General features: G+C 35.0%; 2 protein-coding genes and 1 long non-coding RNA gene across 3 annotated transcripts in view; 2 read left to right on the top strand and 1 right to left on the bottom strand.

Annotated features, from left to right (window-relative positions):
- The window catches only part of LOC111512483 (venom serine protease), a 116,209-nt gene that overhangs the window by 23,014 nt on the left and 65,559 nt on the right, over positions 1-27,636 (top strand). The gene's annotated exons all lie outside the window — the stretch shown is intronic.
- The window catches only part of LOC141481629 (uncharacterized), a 69,955-nt gene that overhangs the window by 22,879 nt on the left and 19,440 nt on the right, over positions 1-27,636 (bottom strand). The window lies entirely within an intron of this gene.
- Positions 352-3,194, top strand: LOC141481626 (uncharacterized). Its single transcript, XM_074173469.1, has one exon. It carries the CDS (start codon positions 1,417-1,419, stop codon positions 2,623-2,625), a length of 1,209 nt encoding a protein of 402 aa, XP_074029570.1. The 5' UTR covers positions 352-1,416; the 3' UTR covers positions 2,626-3,194.

Below are 27,636 nucleotides of genomic sequence, written 5' to 3'. Positions count from 1 at the left end.
TCAGTAAACAGAATTATGATAGGTTCCCGCAGCTGTGCGCGCATACAGATTGGAGTACCATTATGCATGAGAACGATCCTTTATATGAATTTCATAAACTTGTGTCAGAACTCTTTAACTTAGCTTTTCTCATTAGAATATTAAAAAGCAGAAAGAAAAAACCATGGATAACAAAAGGGATATCTAATTCAGCAAAAAATATGCGATCCCTTTACAAAATCAAAAAACATGTGGCAAGAGACAATGCGGAGTTTTTCAGTTACTTCAATAAATATAGAACTATTATTAGAACAGTTATAAAAGTAGCTAAGAATAACTACTACGCTAGCAGAATTTCTCTATCTGGGTCAATCCATATCAAGTGATCAAATCCCAATTACCTCACAATTTTTTTCTGGGTTGATATTGTTACATTAGTTACACCGGTGAAAAGGAAACTTAAATATGAAAAAGAAAAAAATATATCTCTTTTAGTTTTTTCAAAATCTTATTCCAAAGTTTAAAAAAAAAAACGTTTTCGTACTTACACGAATTTACGTTTTAATTAATATCTCTTGATTGGATTAAGATAGAAAGGTAAAATAAAAGAAATTCTGTTTAGAATTGAATTAGCTTTAATTTGATATACAACATGATAGTATTCAAAACATTTAATATTTTCAACTTAAACTCAAAATTTCAAAACCAAATTCCAAAAAATGCATATGATTGAAAATTTTCAAAAAAATACTGTATATTCCTCATGTTATTACTAAGATGTATACAAAATTTCAGGTTGGGATCTTAATGGAATCATATCCAAAACTGAAATTGTTTATATTAAAACGCACAGTGTTCAAGATTGTTTAAATCAAACTTGACTTTTTTGTGATTTATGGAACTCTTAATGCTTGTTACTAAACAGATTTTATTAATAGGTGATTTTAATTGTAATCAAATATTATTAACCATTAGGCCTAATTACAGTGTGTTATACTTTTATATAAAATCAGTCTGCATAATTTAAATTATCTGAATATCTTTACAGCAATATTACTTTTGTTCAATGTCATTTATTACAAACTAATTTTTATTTAGAATAGGCCCTTAGTTTCAGATCCACAGAAAACAAATTTACTGTTTAATACTGATAAATGTGATTATTTATTTGTTTGTTGTAAAACAATGTGGGATGAGTCAGAGGAGTGTGGGAGATCTTTTCATGTCTCTACATGAACTTAACTTGTAGAGACAGGAACTCTCTGCCATTCAAGTTGTACTTCAGTTACAGCAGTCAGTATTCTTATGCACTAGTGAGGAGTGAGTTGTGATTGTGAAAGTAAAGTGAATATTAAGTTTTACAGTTTTAATTCTTAATAATTATGTCCAGGAGTTTCAAATCTGAAAAAAGTACTTCTGAATCACTTTGATGAAGGTATGATAGAAGCAATCACATACAAACAATGGGTTTCTGTTGACAGATGCACATTCGAGACATTTTGCAAGACTGTGATGGAAGAATTCATAGAGAGTTTTTGCGAACAACTTGTTGCACTAAAGAAACATTCATTTATATCTACACAGCAATCCAAGTACTACAAAGACTTAAAAGAACAAATCCAAGAAAATGAAGCAGTTGTAAGTTTGGACTTTTCAGAAAACTATTCTTTCGTAGTGCAAGACGAGGCACAGTTCTTCCACTGGAACAATGATCAAGCTACTGTGCACCCTTTTGCTGTGTATTACAATGAAAAGGAAGAAATCAAATACACAAGCTTTGTAATTATTTCAAAATGCTTGATTCATGACTCGATAGCTGTCCATTTATTTCAAAGAAAATTGATATCATTTTTGAAAAGTAATGTTCTACCTAGTTTGAAAAAGATTTATTATTTCTCAGATGGATCTGCAGCGCAATACAAGAATCGAAAAAACTTTATTAATATCTGCAGTCATGAACAAGATTTTGGAATCAAAACAGAGTGGCATTTTTTCGCAACTGCCCATGGCAAAGGAACCTGTGACGGACTGGGAGGGACAGTCAAACGGCTTGCTGCAAAAGCAAGCTTACAGAGACCCTACGACAAACATATTATGACTCCTCTGCAACTATTTCAATGGAGTGAAGAAAACATTACCAGTATTAAATTCGAATATTGCTCAAACTTGGAGTATTCAGAGGAAGAATCTTTGTTGAAATACCGTATAAAAGAAGCTGAAACTATTAAAGGTACTCAACAATTTCACACTTTCATTCCTCTAAGTTTGACTGAATTAAAGTGTAAAATATTTTCCTCAAGTGATGAATCAAGCATACAAGGAATTGTGGAAGGTGGTAAATCATTGACATTGGATGGAGTTTCAGGTTATGTCACATGTGAGTATGATAGGCGTTGGTGGCTGGCAAGTGTTTTATCAAAAGACAACAACAGTGAAGATGTAGATTTGACATTTTTACATCCTTCTGGCCCTGCTCCCTCATTTGTTTTTCCACACAAACCTGATATCTTGAAAGTGAAAATAAGCCAGATATTAACTAAAGTGAATCCCAAAACAGCTACAGGAAGGACATATGTGATTTCTCAAAACGAAGCAGTTGCAGCTACAAAGAGCCTAAATTCAAGACTGCGATTCACCAGCATCTAATCATCAGCTCATTCAGTACCGGTACATAGTCATCAACTATTTCATATGTACGCCTGTTATATTTATAGTGTTTACATGTAAAATTCGAATTTTATAAACTGTTAGATTTTTAGTGCCATTACATAATTTTGACATTTGTTCAACTAAACTAATTTACGCATATCTATACCATTGGACTCTGATGTATTTTAATTTACTTTAATATGATCCCATAATGATCCCACCTTAAAATTTGGATCACAACCTAAAGATAGTATCAGAAGTTCATGGTATTTTTAAAGAAAATTTTTCATCATATGCGTTTTTTGGAATTTGCTCTTGAATCTTGAACATTGTGCGTTTTAATATAAACAATTTCAGTTTTGGGTATGATCCCATTAAGATCCCAACCTAAAATTTTGTGTACATCTTAGTAATAACATGAGGAATATACAGTATTTTTTTGAAAATTTTCAATCATATGCATTTTTTGAATTTGGTTTTGAAATTTTGAGTTTTTAAGTTGAAAATATTAAATGTTTTGAATACTATCATGTTGTATATCAAATTAAAGCTAATTCAATTCTGAACCGAATGGCTTTTATTTTACCTTTCTATCTTAATCCAATCAAGAGATATTAATCAAAACGTAAATTTGTACACACGCAAAAATAAGTTTTTTCCAAATTTTGGAGAAAAATTTTGGAAAAACCAAAAGAGATAAAAAAATTTTTCCTCCAAATTTTTATTTTGTTTTATGTGATAATTCATTAAACCAAAAACTATAGTGAAATAAAAACATGAAGGAAAATTTTATTTTTAATTTTGATCACTTGATATGGATTGACCCATCTAAAAATATCCAAAAGGAATCTTGGAAGATTTTAAATCTCTTGAGAGTAAAATACAAGTTTATGGGTTTCGAGGCACGGCACTGTCCTAGCTCAGATCGTACTTATCGGAGCGTGGCCAAATTGCATCATTTAATGGTATTAAGTCTGGAAAGCAAGTAATTGAGAGTAGAGTTCCTCAAGGATCAGTTTTGGGCCCGACTCTATTTCTCATTTATATTAACGACCTCGCCAACTTAGATATCAATGGTGAAATTACTATTTTTGCAGATGATACATCGATTGTATGGTACAACAAAAGCTCTTCAGAGGTTAACTACCACATAAGCATAGATATAGAAAAAGTTAAGAATTGGTGTGATTCCAATCTTCTAGCTTTCAATATGAGCAAAACAAATATCATAACATTCAAGGGCGACTTAGATAATGTTTATTTGGACAAGGAACAAATCTCTATTTCTGCGGATAATAAATTTCTGGGACTTCTGATTGATAATAAATTGAAGTTTGGTAGCCATAATACAAAACTATGCAATCGATTAGCGGTTCGTGTCGTTGCTAATGAGTTGAATTTGGGTATAGCGAAGAACGTATACTACGCACTAATAGAATTTCATCTTCGTTATGGGGGCTTGTGCTCAGTATTCATTTCAAAGAGTATTCTCTCTCCAAAAAAGGGCAATTAGATACCTATGTAGTTCTGATTACCGTGAATCCTGTCGTCCCTTGTTTATGCAACATGGAGTTCTGACATTGGTTTGTATCTACATTTTGGAAATGACTTGCCTCATGCACAAGAAATACCAAGCTATAATTACTTCTGAGTCAACCTATAACACTCGCTCCTCTCACTTGATCTCGCTTCCAATTCCCTCCTCAACCTTAACTCGCAACTCTCTAATTTTTGAGGGCAAGAAAATTTTCAATCACCTTCCCCTAACCTTGCGTGTTATCAAAAGCGAATTCAAGTTCAGAAAATCTGTAAAAATGCTCATAGTTGGGAGGGCCTACCATACCCTGGAAGAATACTTTCAGGATTCTTTTTGCTGAGATCTCTATCTTTGGCGGCGGTCATATAACGTATGCCTAATCCTTCATATATTTAGAGGTAGTCCTTGTAATTTCATGTACAAAATGTAAAATTTTTTTCTTTTTGTTTTTCCGGCATGTTACTTTATTCATTTAATTGGCACAGTAGTTTTGTTGTTCAATGTTATTTGGCTTAGTGGTGTAAATCTTGTTGCTTTTGTATATGTAATTATGTCCGCTTATTGTGAGTGTGAATTTATGTGTATTTATGATCTCCTTGCTAACTGTATATTTGTGATGTTATCATGGTGACTGTATGCTTTGTCATGAGAATTGTTATTCTTGGACAATAAAGTATATTTTGATTTGATTTGATTGATTTGATTTTCCAACACTTTTGGTTATACCCGAAGTTGATACCAGCTTTCTTATTCTAAATAAACACCCTGTAGATTTTCACATACTTAGATCCGGCATAATTCTAATATATGTTTATGTAAATCAAAATAAATTAAAAAATAATGTTAGTATCCACAATCGTCTCCGGGTAATGACTGGAAAGAAAATCTAGCAAATACGTTTTCCACTCATTCAGAAAAAAATTCGTTAAAATCAACCTTCAGGATGAAAAAACTACTTTACACCTTCCTCACTGGTGTGCGATTAATTAGACATTCACCTGCCGAAACTACATCCTGTGTACATCTGCATAACTCGGCCAACAAGAATATGACAAGAATACCGTACAGTGTAGCCGAAATGAAACTTATAGCGAGATTGTAAAAGGAACATCCTTCTTTACTCTGGGAGATTGAGCGATCTCCACGGTCTACTGGACTCGGAACAATGATGGGTATAGTAATTTCATTTTCAACCACTTACAACCAACAGGTGAAGTGTTTGAAAAAGGATGTGTTTACTCTTCTTCTATATTTGGGCCGAAAATGGTATTGTAGTAGGCACGTGCCTTGTAACGTCATCTTTTATTCATTTATTTAATCCGGTGACATTGACAAGGATACAACAGTGAACTATAAGTACAATTCATAATAGTAGGCATTGCATTAAAATTAAAACTTCGTTGTTAAGGTTATGATTCTATATAGTGTGTAAAAGCTAAATGGAATAAATCAATTATTTCGGTTACGATACATATTTTAACAAAATCCCGAAACACGCCCAATTTAAATTATAATTTGACATACTTCAACAGAAAAATGCTACCCCTACCTTCGACCCCCGTCGAATGACGGGTACAAACAACCCCCAATTTTTTAAATGAAAAGTATAGGCTTGTGATACATCGTTTTAAAGGTCTCTTCAGTCTCTATTCAAAAATGTTATCGCTTGCAAGTTTTTTGCAACAATTAGTAAAAAATAAATTAAAATCATGCCGAAATTCGATAAAATACACTCAAAACTTATTGCAATATACTCAAAACTTATTTCATGTTGAGGTATTGATAATAGAAACTAAGCAAAAACCATAGCAATGTTCTTTTTAGATGGTACCCTTTAAAAAACTGTAAATAATTTCCTTGGCAACGTGAGTTTAAAACGCCTTGTCACCTTGTTTTGTATGTTACAACATTAGTTGTCGGTATTTCAATTTAAGTTTGAAGTTCGTTAACTTCAAGTCTGACAAATGGTTAGATTAACGAAAATGCATAAAATAACAGTTTTACAAATGATTGTTTACGGAGATAAAACCCGAACACAACAGAAAGTAGCTCGCCTATTCCATGTGGAATTTACTAATTTACCGTCCACATCTCAAGGAACAATAAACAAATTAGAGAAGCAGAAAATAAAATGCATCCCTATAAAATGATACCTATTCATCCGGTCAAATTAGACTAAAAAATAAGAGTGAAGGTACATAAATTTACAACAAGCTGCAAGCGTCTAATTGTTCAAAACATAGTTAAAAATAAGATTTATAAATTCCGAATGATTGCTATGCCTTGAAAAAAAATTATTCGAGATCAAAGGTCAAAAATCTCAAAAATAAATGGTTTTTGACGATTTTCAGGAAAACGGTAAGTTTTATCATAAAATAACCTCAGATAAAAATTGTAGATCATAAAATTCTCTACAATGTATCAATATTTTTTTCTTAGAGCCACCGTTTCTGAGATACGACGAGTCTAAATGTTGTAAAAGTTGTAATCTGTTTAAAATCTGTTTAAAATCTGTTTTTCCGTTAACCAGCTGTCGCACCCCTACGAACGACAACCCTCAGAAGTCGAAACTTGTGCGAGCTAAGGATTAACGAGGTCTTACCTTTTAACGTGTGATCCCTAACACGTCATTATATACTCAAGTAAGAAGTTGTAATTTAAGTAAAAATATTTTTTCTATCGGTATACATAAGTATAAATATAAGAACATCAGGTAGAATGAAATTCAGTCCCTTAATTTGTACGCTAGTTTAACCTTGAGCCAACATCTGTCTCCCTGTTGAATGTGCTGAAGTTTTCAAACAAAGTAATTCGACTCAACAAGAAATTATCACCAACGGGATTCAGTTTCTTCTTTCAATGTACAAAGCTCCGAAAAAAAACCACCTGCTTAGATAAGTATCGATATACATGTTTCGTAAAAAACACTGAAAATAAGAAACAGGTGCAATTAGCTTGTTTTCCTTCAGCCTCAGTTGCTGCTCATCAACATCTTTTCCGGCTATATGACCAAGTTCAAGTGTGGCTTCATTATCAGCTAGACTCAAAAGACTGGGGTTGGAAGTTGGTCGACAATGCATTAGAACCTATTCAGGCTTTACTTCCACCTGCGCCGGAAAAAATGCTGAACAAATTTTTTTGCAACTGTAAAAGGGGATGCAGCGCTAAATGTGGTTGAGAAAAAGTTGGACTGTTGTCTTCTCTGGCATGTACACATTGTCAAGGCCAGTCATGTTCTAATGCTGAATCACTAATAGTGGAGAATTCATTTGATACCAACGAGGAAACATGCGATACATCACTCTTGATGCAGTTTACCTACACCCAGAATGAACATCAAGAAGAAGAAGAAGAAGATCAAGAAGAAGAAGAAGAAGATCAAGAAGAAGAAGAAGAAGACCAAGAAGAAGAGCGACAAGAAGAAGTATTTGAAGGTTATGACTTAGATGAATAAATTTTTACATTTTTTTAATTTCAATCGCTTTTATAATTTCCAACCCTTCCTAATATATTTTATTATGCAAGTTTTCCATTTGACAGACGATTACAACTTTCACAACTTTTTGACTCGTCGTATCTCAGAAACGGTGGCTCTGAGAAAAAAAGTATTGATACATTTTTTGTAGAGAATTTTATGATCTACAATTTTTATCTGAGGTTATTTTATGATAAAACTTCTCCTGAAAATCGCGAAAAACCAATTTTTTTCGAGATTTTTGACCTTTGACCTCGAATAAATTTTTTTTCAGGCATCGCAATCATTGGAAATTTCAAAATCCTATTTTTAACCGTTTTGAACAATTACAGGCGTTTGAAGCTTGTTGTAAATTTATATACCATCCAATGTCTAGACTGATCGAATTATCAGGAGCTCATGAAACACGATTTTCATGAAAGAACTTATTTTTGTGAGCAAATGACGGACATGTTGGATAACAATATCATCCAATTAGAAAACGTTGTGCTTTCTGATGAGTGTACTTTGTCTCTTAACGGTCATGCTAATCAACAAAATTGCCACTTCTGGCCAACGGAAAATCTTCGCTGGATGAGAGAAGAACACACGCAATACCCTCAAAAGGTTAATGTTTGGGGGGCAAGGATTCTGAAAAACCATATCATTGGCCCCTTTTTCATCGAGAACAACTTGAATGGCGTCAATTATTTGGCACTACTTCAAAATTATGTCATTCCTAGTTCAGAAAATCCTTTGAAATTATTTTCAATATCTATGACGAACAATCGTAAATGAATTTGTAACATCATTTGACAGATTTCATGACTAATTGGTGAAACTATTCCGATGAAAAAAGTACAGGCCCTCTTTACGTACAACATAGACATCGATTAATTCAAAGAATTTGTGGAAGTCGCCAACAAAAATCGCCGGCATTTGTTTCCGTTTGTCATTCTGGATCCTTTAATAGAAAGTATTCTAGAACCATCTCCTGTCATCCATCTCCGCGACTGATCATCAATACTTGACCGAATGAGTGACTTAATCGCTTCATCACGTTCGAGATAGATATCGATAAATCAACGGTCGAAATTGTGACGGACGTGACGAATGAATATCGCATGACGCAACGTTCAACGTGAGCAGCATTATCTAATCAGATGGAATTCGACCTCAAAATGACAAATTAATTCGAAACTTCGTACCTTGCCACGGAAACTACGGGTGGCGATACAAATCTTGGTATATCAACATCTAACATCTGATGAGATAATATACAGAGGCGAAGTCGCTCACGCGATGGATTAAATTTTGTATGATTTTCAATATTCATTTCTATCAAATCTATCAACAATAGTTATGTATGGAGGGTGGTCCAGTAGTTCCCAGCCAAACAACAGAAGGTCGCACAGTTTATTCCTCATCGTGGATGTCTATGCGAACATCTTTGAAGGCTCTAGCCGACAGGAGCGCTGTGGTAGCGTAACTCAAAAACGATACTCACTTCAAAACCATACCTGTAATTCGGGCATGCCATGACAGACGTTTCACATCTGCCGCAAAATTTGCGGCAGCTCTGCACCGGGTCTGATAATTCACAACACAAGTTTTTGTTTCGGGGTTGAAATTAGATGATTTTAATGTATTTCCACGTGTTAAAACCGAAAGTGACCATAAAAATTATATATTAGCTCTTGTTTTCAAGATATAGTATCATTATATTTTATATATGTATATTGAGTTTTCAACAAATGAAATATTTCATCACCAACACCAATGGCTTTTGCAGTACCTATGGTTTGGCGTGAGCCTACCAATCAAGCAAGGTTTATCTATGAAGAAAAGAGGAACGGTTAAATACCCTAATCTCCCATCTGCTCTTCGGCCTGTACCACACTCAGACAATTTGCCAGTCCCTTCTCCACTCCAAAACTATGAAATTTTAGAGGAAGGTGATGAAGACTGTTTAGAAGGAGCAACCCATCCTTCTACATCCTATGACCCTGATTTTGAGGTAAGCGATAGGTCTAGTGATCCGCACAGAATTAGTCAAGCAGAGTTGAGTAACCTTATAAGAGATCTTCGCTTGTCTAAGGAAAAGGCTGAGCTGTTAGGGTCAAGACTACAACAGTGGAATCTTCTAAAACATGATGTGAAAATATCTCAGTACAGACAGCGTCAAAAAGATTTGCTTCCTTTTTTGAGAAAAAAGAAAACCTCGTAGTTTGTTCTGATGTTAATGGTTTGATGGACTGCTTGAATTTGGATCACACTCCATCTGAATGGAGACTGTTTATAGACTCTTCAAAACTAAGCTTAAAAGCTGTACTTCTGCATAATGGAAATCAGCTACCCTCTATTCCTATAGGTCATGCAGTTCACATGAAGGAAACGTATATAAATATGAAAACACTTCTCCAATCAATCAAATATGAACAACACAAGTGGCATATCTGTGGTGATCTGAAAGTCATTGCTATACTCCTAGGAATGCAATTAAGATTCACCAAGTACTGTTGTTTTTTGTGTCTGTGGGACAGTCGGGATAGAAAATCTCACTATAAAAAAATGAACTGGCCTACACGAGACCTAAACCCTAATGAGAAAAATGTAGTTTACGAGCCTCTTGTGGATCCTAAGGATGTTCTCCTTCCCCCATTACATATTAAGTTGGGACTAATGAAAAACTTTGTGAAGGCCATGGACCAGGAAGGACAAGCTTTTAAGTACTTGAGAGCAAAGTTTCCCAGGTTGAGTGATGCTAAAGTCAAGGAAGGCATCTTTATTGGGCCTCAAATCCGTGAAATCGTAAATGATCCTGCTTTTGACATGATATTAAAAGGAAATGAAAAAAGAGCCTGGGAAGCCTTTAAGGGGGTTGTACATGGGTTTTTAGGTAACAAAAGAGATGATAACTTCACAGCATTGGTTAAAGAGCTTCTTCAAGCTTACCACCAACTTGGATGCAACATGTCCTTAAAAATTCATTTTCTTCACTCTCATCTTAATTTCTTCCCACAAAACTGTGGAGCTGTGAGTGACGAACATGGAGAAAGATTCCATCAAGACATTGCCTTAATGGAACAGAGATATCAGGGCCGTTGGAATGAAGCAATGCTTGCAGACTACTGCTGGTCTGTGTGTAGGGATGCTCCAGAAGTGTTTTATAAAAGACAAGCTAAACGACAGCGATCTTACAATGAATCGGATGGACTTAATTGAAATTTGGTGGTACAAACTTCTTTTATTTGTCAAAACACTAAGAATAATGTTTTTTTTTTTTATTTTGTACTTAAAATATTCTAAAAGAAACATAACAATATTGTTTTATGTACTTTCACTTTTCACGTATAGTATAACTACTCTTTAAGATTAAGTACTGTGTATCTCAAAAACCAGAGCTAATAAAAATTTTTCGTTGTTATTTTCGTTTTTATCACCCCAAAATTAGTAGAAATTGACTAATTTAGTGTAGGAAACATTCAAAAAATATTTTTTGTTGTGTTGTGATAATTAGTCCTGATAGCATCATCTTGGTTGATTGTTACTTCTAAAATACATCGGGCAGTACATTTCTTTATGTTGTTCGAAAATTGAAGCACTTGGTTATGTTTTTCAACGTGCAATTCTCACCGGAATTTTAGAGAAGGAGTTTTCTTCGAATTGCCCGACAGGACGTCCTATGCCATGCTTGTCCATATGCAACGCGATATGCTGTTGCAAAATGAATTTACTGAGAAAATTCCCCATTTGCTTTATGTTGAAAGGAAAAAGACAACCAGAAACTTCTCCCCACACCAAACCGTTATTTTCAACATCTCGACTAGTGTTTCAATCATCATCCTCTTGCTCTTGAAGATGATCTCTTGGTGAACAAAACACGTGTCGAGGTGTTAAAATAAGGGTTTGGTGTTGGATTGAAACTCCAGTAGCATTCATTACTACACCAAAGGTTCCAAACAGTGCATCACAAAAACGTGATAATGACAATCTAGAATTGTCCTGTCAGAAAAAAAATGTGTGGCGCCCATGGCTTCAACATCGAATGGAACTGAAGTGGAATAATGACGAATGATATGCATATGCAGTACTTCAAATGAAATACTTTAAATGTTCACTTAACCATTACTCTTCATTGAAATAATTATTGTTATGTTCTTTTCTGTCAGATAAACTATTCTTTGCAGGCATAACTAACTCTGTTAGGATAATGAAACTTCCAATGACAGTAATAACGAATGAATGATTTAAATGTAACAATCTAAACTGATAAATCTATATCTATATCTCTTGTTGGTCACACTGGATGAGTTAGAAAAATTCGATTTGAAGATCATATGAAGAACGAAAAAAACTGATGAAATCCAAGTTCTTGGATTTCATCAGCTCTCTTCAGCCTCCCATCTTCACTTCTTTGCTTTCCAAAGTATTCTTTAATATGGAAAAATAATACAGTTAAGCTGTAATTGAAAGAAATTTACCCGATTCGAAGAGACGAGGATGAAAATTACAGACAGATTACTTACTTGAGGTACAGAAATTGCCAAGACATAGCTTATAAAAACCACAATAAGTTATGCATGCATATGTAAAAATAACTGAGAAAAGAGTTTAGTATCAGATGGATGACGAGTTTATAAATTGTCGTGTGAATCATGCCGATTTCATACATAGGTCCAACTGGAAGAATATTTGAAGCACGAATAAGGGAACGTAAGAAACAGTTTCCAGAACGAAAAAAACGAATTCAACGTTTGCTACTCAGTATGTTACAGACAGACATGAGTTCAATGTATTCAAAACTTTTCATTTCCAGAAAAAGTTTGAAAATTTACCTTTTGGAAATTATGGATATGAATAAATTCAACACAATCCCAATATCTCATTGCCGATTAAGTTCATTTCAAGTTGTTCTTAACATATGATCATACTTGAGTCTATTCTAAAATAATTACTAGGTGATAATTATCAATATATATGTAGGCATGATTCTATGTATGATAAATTTTTAAATTTGTATATTCAGTTTATATCGAGTGGTCCAACGAAAAGTATGCCCCTTGCTTTTTCCTTTTTTTGTAACTAAATGCCGCAAAAATGCTCGGACAGGTCAATTTTGCTTTTGAGGGGGACACATTTTAGATGTATTTTTCTACCTGTGCCTTCAACCCCCTAGCGAGGGTGAGTAACAACCATAAAATTTTAAATGGAAAGTGGGGTCGAGTGATATATCATTTGAAAGGGCACAAAATTCTCTTTCCAATGATACCTAATTTGTTGTATTTACTTGAATAGTTATAAAAAAAGCAAGAACATTCACTCGATATTTTTGGTGTTTTCGAAAATGCAGAAAAAATGGCATTTTTATCACTACTACATTCCTCAATTTCTCTTGTGCGTTTTTTGGTTCAAATAACAACAGCAGATAAGTGTACAAAAAGAATTTAGGCAAACATTCATTGATTCAGTTCGGTTGCTTTTGAAATTATTTCAACTTTACTGTAAAAATGGTTTATTCCATTCCTGAACGAGTTGAAATTGTTAAACTTTATTATCAACATAATAGTTGTGCTAGACTTACCGCTCGCCTCTTTAAATAACAGTCAACCCGGCAAAAATGTGAATGATTCGTACGTTGCCAAGTTAGTCCAAAAGTTTGTCGATACCGGATCTGTCTTTGATGTGAAACACCAGCCACGGAAACCGATCAGAAATGAAGCAGTGGAAGTCGCTGTTTTGGGGCATGTTGAATTGGATCATACTCAAAGTACCCGTCAGCTTGCTGCAGCCTCAGGTGTCTCCCGTTCGTCCATAATACGGATATTGAAAGCCTATAAATTTCATCCGTACAAAATTAAATCAGTACAGGAACTCAATGAAGATGATCCTGATAGAAGGCTGCAATTTTGTGAACAACTGAGCCAGCTACTAATTGATGATCCGCACCTATCATTCAACACGTGCTTTTCCGATGAGAGTACATTTTTTCAATGGAGCTGTGAATAGGCATAATTGCCGTTACTGGGATGACAGTTACCCACACTTATCCCGAGAGTTCCATACCTAGTACCCTCAAAAAATCAATGTCTGGTGTGGCATATTAGGTAGTCATATCATAGGGCCACTTTTTATTCCTGGGAATTTAACTGGTAAGGTCTACCTGAACATGCTTGAAGATATAATTGATCCTCTCATAACAGAAATAATTGAAAATGACCAAAATCATAATGATGATCGGCTTCATTTCCAGCAAGATGGAGCACCTCCTCATTATGTTGCTCCGGTAAGAGAGTTTTTAGATGGCCGGTTTCCTGGACTATGGATTGGAAGAAGAGGCCCCATCGAATGGTCTGCCAGGTCACCTGATTTATCGCCTTTAGACTTTTAACTTTGGGAACACTTGAAAAATAAATGTTTTGCTACGCAGCCCGAGTCCATAGAAGATGTTCGCCAACGAATTACAGCAGAGTGCAGAAGTATAACACCTGATATGCTACAGAATGTTAGGAATAGATTTGAACAAAATATGTATTATTGTATGGAAGCAATGTGAGTTTTTCCGACAAATCTCATGTTTATTCAAATGGACATGTGTACAGGCACACCTGCAGATACTGGAGTGACGTTAACCCCCATTGGTACAGGTAAATTCATTCACAAACTCCCCACAAATTGAATGATTGGGCTGGTATTCTGGGAGACCATATTATAGGTCCATATTTCATTGATGGTAACCTCAACGGACAAACGTATCTTGAACTTCTTGATACAACTGTGAACCCCAGAATCACTCAGTTACTTGAAGATGATGATAGTCTACTTGGAGGTCAGGTTATCTTTCAACAAGATGGAGCTTCTCCACATTTTGTTGCACCTGTACGTCAATTTTTAGATGACAATTTCACAGGGAGATGGATTGGACCGAGAGGACCAACAGAATGGCCGTCTAGATCTCCTGGTTTATCACCATTAGACTTCTTTTTATAAGGTCATTTGAAATCCAAAGTTTATATTACACAGCCAAATTCTCTTGATGATCTACGCAGGAGAATTGTTATGGAGTGTCGTGCAGTGACTCTAGCAATGTTGAGAAATATGCAAAGACATTTCAAAAGTCATTTATACTTCTGTATGGAACTGAATGGTTCACATTTTGAACCTTTCATATGATGATTATATTTTAGGTGATGAAAAATCAAAATATCTTAATGAAACTTAGGTTTCATTAAAACTTTAACAACACTTAAGTAATTGATCCTGAATTTCAGTGGACCGATGTATTTGGAATTGAATTCCCTTCAAAACAATGTATACCAAGTATAGTAGTCCCATAAAATTCTGAAGTAGGGGGTTGACAACACGAATAAAAATTGACGGATTTGAGCAATTTTCAATTTGTTTCACGAGTTCGCAAAATAGGGTGATAACAAGTTTTAACTGGGACACACTGTATGTGCTTAGATAATGTGGTTCATCAGAAAAGTGATAATTTTACTCCAAACAACATTTTGTAATGTGAGATAATTCTAACGAGAATTTCAAAAAGTTAAAGGATGTCTTGAGATCTACTGTCTTTTCAATTATAAGTGTTGTTTCAATCAAGTGCAGAACATCCTTGAAATAACTCTATATTTTTGTTCAAGGAGTAGTTAATATGACGCAGTCCGGACCTGATTCTAAATTAACATTAATGGACCAAACGTGTTTACTAAATTAATTCAATAAACTACAATAGAAACTAACCTTCATATTACATTTGTTTTTTCGCTGGGTATTCATAGATATTATGCTTCAAACCACAACAAATTTATGCCCATAACTATAATTTATGGTCATGAAATTGCTGAGAACCGATATCAACTGTGTGTGCATTAGTATTGAAGTTTTTATAGCATTCAATTATCATGATAAAATCATCAACGGTAGTTCAAGAAGTTGATTGAATGGTATGTCAGCAACACCTACAAAGTTATCGTTGTTGACAGGAGAAATTACGTATATAGTTTTGCTTCCAGTTATTCAGTTGTCTTTATTTGGTGGTAATACCCTACTAATGATATATCAAGCTGTAGACAATGTTGTCACTAACATAACAAATGAAACATAGATTATTTTAGAGATTGATGTAATAAAAAAATCGTTGCATTTTACATCAATACAAAATAAAATAGTACGTCGACCGGACATCTAACCACTCCCTGTAACAGTCACTCCAATGCTAATATCAACACAAGTAGAATCACTTCCATAAATATAGATGATTTACTTGTCACATAGTTAGATATGTCATCATCGCATAGCCTACTTTTATCAGGTATTTAACGCAAGATAAACCTGTCGAACTGAAACTATGATTTATCTCTTTTTTCAGCGAAGTCATTTCAAAGATATATTGGGTTTTCCAAGATATTTGGAGTAGTGTTCAAAAATGTTAATGATTTGTGCCGTGTGAAACTTGCCTGAGTCAGCCATAGTTGGTTTCTTCGCAACAGCAAACTTAATGACTACTGAATATTTTATTCATGACAATGTCATGGATATACGTGTGGGAAAAAATTTACTTTCGGAAAAAAATACATGAAGAGGTTTTTTCACCTGCTCTATATCTTCTACAAAACTGAGAACAAAATATCAAGGAATTTGAAATATACCAAATTACTCCTGGTAATAGATCTTCTCTTGATTTTTTTAAAATCTCGATATACTGTGATCCATGTCATGGGAGGGGTCTTATCACCCCTTCTCTGGAACAAAGTTCTGGATACCCTTATTAATCACCTCAACAAAAATAGATTCTACCAGCGTGGTCCAAACAGAGTTGTTATGAAGTTACTTCGGATGCTCTGCCGGTATTGAAGGGAGTGCCACAAAGATCTATCCTTGGGCCCTTGTTTTTTAGCTTGTATATTTGTAACTTTTATCTGTCCGTGAAAAAATGCAATATACATCACTATGCAGACGACACGCAGTTATATTTCTCTTTTTCGCCAGGCGAGTCTACATCTGCTCTGTCGCATATTAATAACGATCTCCAAGCCATCTTTAACATTTCTACTGCCCATAAGCTCAAGCTCAATTCAGACAAATCCGCAATAATGATGTTCGGGGCTAAGAAGAACAGAGAGCTCACCAACTCTACCTTTCAAGTTCGCATCGAAAACGATATACTTCCCTCCGCGGACGAGATAAAAAATTTAGGATTGTGGTTTGATCTGGATCTCCGCTTTACTAAACATGTCAGCTATCTGAACCAATCTTCTTATAACGTTCTCAGACAGCTTTTTCCTAATCGTGATTTGCTCAACACAAACTTAAAACTTAGACTATGCGAGTCTCTGATTATGTCAAAAATTTCCTATTGCGACAGTATTTATGGACTGTCTACGTTTCTCGTTTGGTATTCGGAAATATGACCATATATCCCCAGCAATGCAAGAATCAGGATGGTTAAATGTTGAGAAACTTAGAACTCTACACCTTCTTACCAACACACATAAAGTTTTGATAACTCGACAACCTGATTACTTACTGAAGAAGCTTAAAACATTCTCTACGATTAACAGCTTTACTACAAGGAACAGTTCAGTTCTAGTCATCCCCAAACACAAATCTTCCCTCTTCACCCGCTGCTTCTCGACTTGTGTTCATATTATTTATCTATAGTTTCTTCCAGGTTGAGTTGAAAAACAGCCTTGGCTGATACTCCGCCTATTCACCATATACTGGAAGTTTTTTTTTCTTTGTTTTTGTTATTGTTCCTGTATTCTGTTTTATTTTATTTTTGTCAATTCCATTTGTATTTTTATGGTGAATAAAGACGTATTATTATTATTATTATAATTATAACTGGCCACAAAAGCCGCAAAAGAAATAACCAAGAAAGGAATTTCTGGCATAAACATAACAATCTACACTGACAGCAGACAAGCCCTATTAGCCTTGAACAGACAACGTATAACCTCAGGGCTAGTACTAGAGTGTCACCACGATTTAGCCAAAGCCTCGGTAGATAGTAACATTATCCTGAGGTTGGTTAAAGGGCACGACAGGAGTAAAGGTAATCGCATTGCCGACTCTTTAGCCAAGGAAGCGGCTGGACAAAGAATTTTAGGACCCAGTGGCACCTACGGCCTGATGAGTTCGACAATTGCGGAGCTAGTCAAATGTTACACCCATGCTCAATCCTTGAAGAGATGGGATGGAATCAAAGGATGTCATCTTGCCAGGATCACCTTGGGCGACCCTGGGAAGTTGGCGCCGAAGAAATATCTGGCGATGACCAGGAAAAATGTACGCTTAACAGTAGGATTTCTGACTGGCCACTGTCAACTAAGGAAACAACTCCATAATATGGGCCTGGTGAATACACCTCTATGCAGGATGTGTGAACAGGAAGATGAAACTGTCAGGTATATGTCCTGTGCGAGTGCCCGGAGTTATCGTCAATAAGAGAGTGAGGGTTCGGCGAGTCTTGGCCTACGCTCCCAGTGACCTGTCCACCTTCCTAGAAAGGACAGGATGGACGATGACCTAGGAGGACAACTCCTCGCGCGGAAGGATGGGTCACATGTGGCCTAATTGCTGCGGACATACACTCACCCTCCCTAGTCTACAGTTACAGTTACAGATAGTGTGATCCAAAACAAGCAGCAGTATTCTGTTTTGTTATGAAATATGATTGATATGATTGATAATAAACAAACATTTTCATGTATTTGAATTTAATTAAACTTGAGTTATGTATTAGTATGGATGATATGTTTAATAAGCACCTGTTCTATATAATAACGACAAATACAAAATAAAAAATACACAAAGGAAAAACAAATAAACTTTTTTCTAACACGCAAGGAGGAAAATGGTGAAAATTTAAGTCTGCAGTCGATATCCTGGAATTCAAATGTGATGATGAGACAAGTGTGCTGTTGTCAGAAGAGCAATATATTGGATTCTTGTTTTTTTCCAACAAGTCGTCGATATACAGGGTGAGTCAACAAAATTCCCTCGGCCCATTGCTATCAGAGGAATTTATTTTACGAACTGCTCAACTTTTTGCAGTCATGTCGATAAATACTATCTTTCAAATTAGTTTCTCGCATACTGGGTGATTCAGTCGTGTGTGGCCAACCAAAGTTATATAATTCTTAAATAGAACACCCAGTATATGAATACGTCATTCGATTCCATATTTTGCAGACAATATATTTTTAATTCACCACCTACATGTCTTCAACAATTAAGTGGATTTTTTTAGGAATAGTTACTCAACATCGCTATGATGATTATTTTTATCAAAATGACGTCGAAAAAAATTGAGCAATGCAATGGATCGAGGGAATCTTGTTGGCTCACCCTGTACAATAAGTAAGTATGCCCCAGCTACCGTATTCACCAGAGTTGGCTCCCTGCGTCTTCCTCCTGTTTCCAAGATTGGAGAGGCCCATAAAAGGACGGTAGGGAGATAAAAACCGAATTGCTGGACAGCTCAATGACATACCAAAAATTGGATATCTGAGGGAGACTATTTTGGAGGGGACAAAATAGAAATTGATGAATAAATATTTTTGAGATGAAATGAATGAATAAAACAATGAATAAACATTAAAAATAAATAAAAATGAGCGAAAAGAAAGGAAGAGGTAATGAGAAAAGGGAAAGAACCAGGAGAAGGTTAGGATTTCCCAACATGCATAACTTGGAGATCCCATACTTTGAAATTCTGAATTGTTTGAAAACTTCAAAAAAGTTTAATTTCTCCCAAGTAATTCCCAACTTTTTGCTGTTTTTTCGACTGGGAAAAGTTGGGAAATTTCGGGCTGTGAAGATAGAAAAAATAATAGTAGAAAACAATAAGCACAATATTATTTAAGTGTTGTTTCCTTTCATTTGTATTGAATATTCCTATACATGGGGATATGGTGGAAGACCAAGGACCTTGGTCCAAAGAAGAATAATTCCCATTATTATTTTTATAATTACCAAAATTTATTTTTGTTTGTGCATACCTTAACGGGCATAAGCATTCAGCCAATATTTGGATAGCTAAGTGAGAAAATTAATATATTATAGTAGTAACTAATCCCTCGGCTTTCATTTTTTCGAAAGTTGGTAAATTTTGCTGGTGGGGTTGGGAAAATTTGGATTCCTTCCCCCCTCTGGTTTTTCTTTTCGCTACGGCCCTGGCAGCGGTATATGTTTTTTTTATATTCATCTTATTAAAACAGCTACTGAAGTCATCAACTCCGTAAATTTACTTCAAGAAGATAATTACAAATATGTTTCCGTGCTGGAACTATCAACTAACCAGCCATTTCCTGGTAGAGGGACAATTGTTTACGTCTTTACGTGGCATCGGTATTGTATGCGCAGTTGACATTTACGTAACACATTTTATACGAACTCTAATGAAAGTATTTTAGTATAAATTGGAATGATGTCATTTATGGTAATACCTAATTGTTATTTGTATTAATGGTTTTTGTACGGTGGAACTGTTACAACTGAGTGTCAACTTGAAAGAATTCAGAAGTTTTGGATTGCGTGTTGTTGGAAAATGAGATTATGATAATTGAATGTACAGTGGTTTGAATGTAAAGTAAAGGTTACATCTTGGGTTAAATTTCCATCTTTAACAATATTTTATTAACTACTTCTCAATAGTAATTTCTAAATTTTTATAAAGGGATGGACGGAACGAATCATTTAAAAATGCTGAGTTTCATCAAAAACACAACTTCAATAAGGCAACCTAATTTCATACAAAGGAAGTGAAGTTTGGTGCATTACAAGATAAAGTAGCCACATTAAAATACTTTCATTCTGGTACATGTACATATGCACCTGAAGAAGCATTGCATGTACACATGTACATGTATAATCTAAGTAAACTATATTGTGCACACTTAAAGTTGGCGGAACTCTCAAAGACCAAAAAACCAACACATGGCCATTTGAGTGTTGAAATTCGATATTGGTGCAGCTATATTTACTTAAAACTTTTGTTATCTGTTTAAAATGTGCCGTCCTTGGACAAGTACTAATAGTAATAACGAGTGTGATAACAACGCAGACTTTTTCCAGTGTAGTGATTCCAATAGTGATGGCGAACAATGCGAAAAAGAGATACCAGTGAATAAGATTCTGATGCATTTGAATATTGAAACACATAGAGTATGTTTCAATGTACATAAGAATCTACCTCTCAGGTTTGGTTTCGAGGAAAACAAAACTATTGAAAGCAATATCAGATGTGACCGAAATTCCTTTCTCAACTGTACGTAAAATAGTCAAAAACAAATCTTATGAACGCAAGACGCGATGTGATTGATACAGGATTACCAAAATCTTCAGATGTTCATCTAATAAAATCATTAAAAAAACAATATACTACTGTTACAAAAGCAATGAGATTCCGGCAACTGAAATCATAAGGAAGAAATTGAATACTTCCGGCCATAACGTGAGCTGCTGTGATAAAACTCTTCAGAATTGGATAAAGAAACTAGGATTTAGATTTGAAATAATAAACAAACGTCAACGAGTATGGAAAACAGAAGAAAAATGGAATTGCATAACAAATACTTAGAACAAGTAACTAAATATAGACAAGAATAACGGCAAACTTTCTATTTGGACGAATCTTGATATGACACTCACGACGTAGTTACGAGAGGGTGGATTGATGGTTCGAGGATGTATACGCCTAACATGCCTGCAAACAAATGATTGCGACTAATCATTGTGCATTGCGAAGGAAGTGAAGGATGGGTTCCGAATTCTTTGAACACATGTGGAAAAAACTTGAGGACTGCAATGTTGACTAGCATAAGAACATGAGAGCTGAATTTTCGAAGAATGGTTTGAAAACACATTGAAAAAGTGTATGCCCTTGAGAGTATTGCTGAAAAGTATGGACACACCATACCGAGATTTCCCCCCTGTTTTTGTGTTTTCAATCCCATCGAGTTGATTTGGGGAAAATTGAAAAGAAGCATCAGGCGTAAAATTAATTTTTCAATATTTGATAAGAACGTAATAGAGCTAATTAAAGAAGTAAGAATTTAATATTACCGAAGAAGACTAGCAGAAAAGGATTAAAAAAGTAATTTTAGGTGTAAAAGACTATATAAAGATTGGACACTCCCATATATGGTGGAAATAAATTCATTATTGATTTAATCAACGAGAGTGACAGTGAAACAGAGAATATGGGAGAGAAATCATCAGCAGCAGACTTCATAGTGGATGCTTTGAAAGTGCGAACATTTACTATAGGACAAGGAAATATTCCACCTCCAGTCAGAAACCCGGACTGCCACGAAATCGCTCGAAAACCCCGGTAGAACAAACCGCTCGGAAACCGCGCTGGAAAAAACCGCTCGGAAACCGCGAAGTACGTCACCGGCTTTACTTGGCTGACATTAATATTCATTCATGAAATGAATTTTTTCTCTCTAGTTTTAGTTGTTGATTTAAATGAACGAATCATTCAATCAGTGCTTGTTTTATTTGAATCAACTTGTGTTGTTTTTTCGAAAAGACCTTGTGTGATTTCTGCTGAGTTAAGGAAAACTTTCACAATAGTATTGCTGCTCGCGTGTTCTTCGGCAATAATCTCGCCGATTTTAATTAAGCCATAGAAAGCAAATTAACAAATTTTCTATAATGGTTTCGATTACGGTGCAGTAATCTGCGAGAAAGTTAATTTAGCGTATGGCAATTAAAAGCGAAAAAATAAAAGACGGAGATGGAAAAAATCATGCCGTTTTTATCACGAGCGTTAACAGTGATGCCAACTACTCGTATCTTTACGTAGATAAACGTACTTCTGGCTTTTCTTGAGAACTTAGTTTCAGAATCTACGTACTTTCTATCACACATTTAAATCTGGCAAAGCTGTTATCCGGGTTTGATGGTCGTGATTTGCAGGTTTTTCAGCCTCGCGATTCGTCTACAACTGCGGTAGATATTACCGAAGGCTATGAACCAGAAGACGAGGTGTTTGCTTTGAGTCTCTGGTTTTATTACATTGGGGTTGGCACGGCTTCCTTCCTATTGGTTTAATTAAAAGTGACATCAACTGAGGGCAGGTAGCCAGATTTCATTCATGATAATTCACTCTTACTTTCGGCTCAACTTGTTTTTGTGCTCTGAGTTCTATCGAGCATTTAGGTTTCTTCAAATGCGATAACGTGAGTATCTATGATTGCATGTTTAGCTACTGCTTATTTGTGTATGCCTCAGGCGAAAATTTCTCGTGTGGTTCCAATGTACACCCATCTATAGCTATAGTTAGAAATCACACGTTAAAAGGTAAGGCCTCGTTAGTTCTTAGCTCGCACAAGTTTCTCAACTTCTGAAAGAGGTTGTTCGTATGGAGGCGACAGCTGATTAACGGAAAAACAGACAGATTTTAAATAGTTCGTTCAGTATTGCCTGAGAATGCAAGAATGCAAACATGTCGCTACATCACAGAAAGCAACATAGTCGTCTCAAGCAAATAGCACTGCAATTCAACCACAAAATCATTGAGATATGTCTACCCTCTATATCCCTTGAGGACGCCGCTAACGAGCCATTAAAATAGGGATATGCGACAAAGAGCGCGAAAACACCGACTAAGAATTCGAAAATGCCGCCAAAAGAACCGCTCGATGTTTTTTCCGATATTACGTTTGAGATAATATTGATAGGCGTCGGACTGGGGGTAGTAATATAAATTTTCCATTGATATATTCTGTTTGATGAGAAGATAATTAAAATATGGTGAAAACTAATTTTGCTCGGACATGTCAATTTTGCTTTTGAGGGGGACACATTTTAGATGTATTTTTCTACCTGTGCCTTCAACCCCCTAGCGAGGGTGAGTAACAACCCTAAATTTTTAAATGGAAAGTGGGGTCGAGTGATATATCATTTGAAAGGGTACAAAATTCTCTCTCCAATGATACTTAATTTGTTGTATTTACTTGAATAGTTATAAAAAAAGCAAGAACATTTACTGGATATTTTTGGTGTTAATGAAAATGCGGAAAAAACGGCATTTTTATCACAACTACATTCCTCAATTTCTCTCGTGCGTTTTTTGGTTCAAATAACAACAGCAGATAAGTGTACAAAAAGAATTTAGGCAAATGTTCATTGATTCAGTTCGGTTGCTTTTGAAATTATTTCAACTTTACTGTAAAAATGATTTATTCCATTCCTGAACGAGTTGAAATTGTTAAACTTTATTATCAACATAATAGTTGTGCTAGACTTACTGCTCGCCTCTTTAATAACAGTCATCCCGGAAAAATGTGAATGATTCGTACGTTGCCAAGTTAGTTCAAAAGTTTGTCGATACCGGATCTGTCTGTAATGTGAAACACCAGCCACGGAAACCGATCAGAAATGAAGCAGTGGAAGTCGCTGTTTTGGGACATGTTGAATTGGATCATACTCAAAGTACCCGTCAGCTTGCTGCAGCCTCAGGTGTCTTCCGTTCGTCCATAATACGGATATTAAAAGCCTATAAATTTCATCCGTACAAAATTAAATTAGTACAGGAACTCAATGAAGATGATCCTGATAGAAGGCTGTAATTTTGTGAACATCTGAGCCAGCTACTAATTGATGATCCGCACATATCATTCAACACGTGCTTTTCAGATGAGAGTACATTTTTTTAAATGGAGCTGTGAATAGGCATAATTGCCGTAACTGAGATGACAGTAACCCACACTTATTCCGAGAGGTTCATACCCAGTACCCTCAAAAAATCAATGTCTGGTGTGGCATATTAGGTAGTCATATCGTAGGGCCACTTTTTATTCCTGGGAATTTAACTGGTGAGGTCTACCTGAACATGCTTGAAGATACAATTGATCCTCTCATAACAGAAATAATTGAGAATGACCAAAATCTTAATGATGGTCGGCTTCATTACCAGCAAGATGAAGCACCTCCTCACTATGTTGCTCCGGTAAGAGAGTTTTTAGATGACCGGTTTCCTGGACGGTGGATTGGAAGGAGAGGCCCCATCGAATGGCCTGCCAGGTCACCTGATTTATCGTCTTTAGACTTTTTACTTTGGGGACACTTGAAAAATAAATGTTTTGCTACGCAGCACGAGTCCATAGTAGATCTTCGCCAACGAATTACAGCAGAGTGCAGAAGTATAACACCTGATATGGTACAGAATGTTAGGAATAGATTTGAACAAAATCTGTATTATTGTATGGAAGCAAATGGGTCACATTTTCAGCACTTGCTGAAGTAGGATTCTACTACGTCAATTACACATTTCAAAGTACTGGGTTGTAGTTGTTTTTCTACATGATACCTACATGTTTGAGTGAAATACAACAAATTAGGTATCATTGGAAAGATAATTTTGTACCCTTTCAAATGATATATCACTCGACCCCACTTTCCATTTAAAATTTTAGGGTTGTTACTCACCCTCGCTAGGGGGTTGAAGGCACAGGTAGAAAAATACATCTAAAATGTGTCCCCCTGAAAAGCAAAATTGACCTGTCCGAGCATTTTTGCGTTAAGTTATATATATATATATATATATATATATATATATATATATATAATATATATATATATATATATATAACCAAACCAAAATTCTTTCCTTATCGGAATTTGCAATAATTTTAGTCCTATTTTAGGCTTCTTTATTACGTTTTCTAACAATATTATTCTGTATCACCCCTTCCATCGTGCCTGAGGTATTTACCCAAATAACCAATACAAACAAAAAGCCAAAATTTGTTCGAATAGGTAATGGAAGAGCTCAAAATGAGCCTAAAATTGCGCTCGGTTTGGCTAGCTCAACGTTAAACCTAAAATTAGATTGAAATTATGGCATGAAAATCAATATAAAAATTTCGAGTGGTTCTTTTATCTTGGAAGATGTTCTGTGTAGTTCGTTATTCTGTAGTTTTATCAGTTTAATTTCGCATAATGAAACGTACATAGATCTACTTTTCATAGACCAATTTCATACACTTGATTTCCGAAGTAATTTTCTCCTGTGGTCGATCTTATGCAAAATTGAACTTGGCAACAGTGAGCGCAGGAACGGAGGTCATTTGTATGCAGTCGAGGAAGTCCCAGGGATTTTCAGATAAACGGTACGGAAAGGGGCGATTCGTTGGGAGAATTTGTAAGCAGTCAGATACAGAGATAATTATTGTTTTTCTTTGTTTGTTCCTTCTACGATAAGCACAACTTCCCAGGTAGATGCAGGACGTGTCACTATGCAAAGTACAGGATATATTTACCCGCAGTTTTCACAAGCAATAAACAAAATGTACAAAAACATTAATTAGCAATATTTACTATTATGACAGCCAAGAGACATACATCCCCCTTTCTAATAATAATTCTATAATGTGATCAGTAGAGTCTATAAGTAAAAAAATAGTCACGTGATTTGCATTATATGTCAAATTTCTGTTTTTCTGCAAACCAATTACTAAAAGTGGGATTATTTCAAAAAAGTAAGTGATGGTAATTTTTTTTTTCTAAATATGACTTGATTTGACTTGATATATATATATATATATATATTCTTCATACTGAGAAATCAAATTCAATTTTATGTTTTGGGATTTTTCGGCAATATTCGATTATAATTGTGTGAATCATTCCTTTTCCGATTACGGCCCTGGAAATTGGTTGACTGAGTTGAATAAAAGCACAATAGTAACTTTCACGTCTCCCTATGTACGGTAGAGTTTTTCGAGAGTTTTTTTTCATTTTAAGGTACCTATTCATATTTTTTCCATTGCTCTGAGCATTTCGAGACAAATAATGGGGCAATAAGATGGTCTGCAAGATCACCAGATCTTACTATTTTGGACTATTTTCTATGGGGGACATTGAAAAATATATACGCTGGCAGAGAGATAGAAAATGTGGAAGACTCGAGATTGAGGATTTTGAATGATTTCGCAACAATGCAGTGAATAAGTGTATTAAAGGCAATAAATAATATGAAAAACCTAGTTTAAAAATGTCTCGAATTGGAAGGACTCCAATTCGAACATTTATTGCGCCAATAATTTTTTTGGCTTACTTCATTTCAATTTTTATTACAATTATAGTATTCGTTTCGGATGTTATTATTACTATCATTTCTTTTTCTGCTTATTAAAACTCATATAATATATTTTTGATGTAGATATGTTTGAAATAATCATAAAAGGTTTTCTTATTCGAAGTTCATTGTAGAAAACGCTCAGAGCAATGGAAAAAATTTGAATAGGTACCTAAAAATGAAAAAAAAAACTCTACGATACATAGGGAGACGTGAAAGTTGCCATTATATTTTTATTCAACTCAGTCAACCAATTTCCAGGGCCGTAATTTAAAAGGGAATAATTCACAAAATTATAATCGAATATTATTGAAACATCCCGAAATATAAAATTGAACTTCATTTCCCAGTATGAAGTGAACGTCTACGATCCTCTAAAATACACAACTTTGCCACAATTTAACCGACACTCTATCTCTTATCGTTTACGAGATCCCCATGTACAGAAACGAATTTGAATAGCCCTGTACAATTAAATATATACAAAAATAATAAATATATTATTATTCAAATAACAGGATTATTGAAAATACTTCTGGATACTACTTACTCACATATATAAACAATCGATCGCTTCAAAATCACTTCTCTAACTTTCTTCGAAATCTGTCGTCATTTAAATCAATAATGAATTTATTTATTTCCACCATTATTATGGAAGTGTCCAATCTACATATAGTCTTTCTCAACTAAAATTTCTTTTTTAATACTTTTCTGCCAGTTTTCTTCGGTAATAATAAATACATCTTCTTTAATTAGCTCTATTACCTTCTTATCAAATTTTGGAAAATTATTTTTACGCCTTATGATTTCCCCAAATCAACTCGATGGGATTGAAAACACAAAAATAGTCTCAGTATGGTGTGTCCATACTTTTCAGCAATACTCTCAAGGACATACACTTTTTTAAATGTTTTTGTT

Source organism: Leptinotarsa decemlineata, unplaced genomic scaffold (assembly GCF_025532065.1).
Source record: "Leptinotarsa decemlineata unplaced genomic scaffold, Ldec_3_MD MMD2_tig00000251_RagTag_RagTag, whole genome shotgun sequence".
NCBI lineage: Eukaryota > Metazoa > Arthropoda > Insecta > Coleoptera > Chrysomelidae > Leptinotarsa > Leptinotarsa decemlineata.
This window is presented reverse-complemented; position numbering and strand designations above follow the sequence as displayed.

Bases quoted from the DNA above. Each gene is read 5' to 3' on its own strand.
- LOC141481626 (XM_074173469.1), top strand. From the start codon at position 1,417: ATGATAGAAGCAATCACATACAAACAATGGGTTTCTGTTGACAGATGC.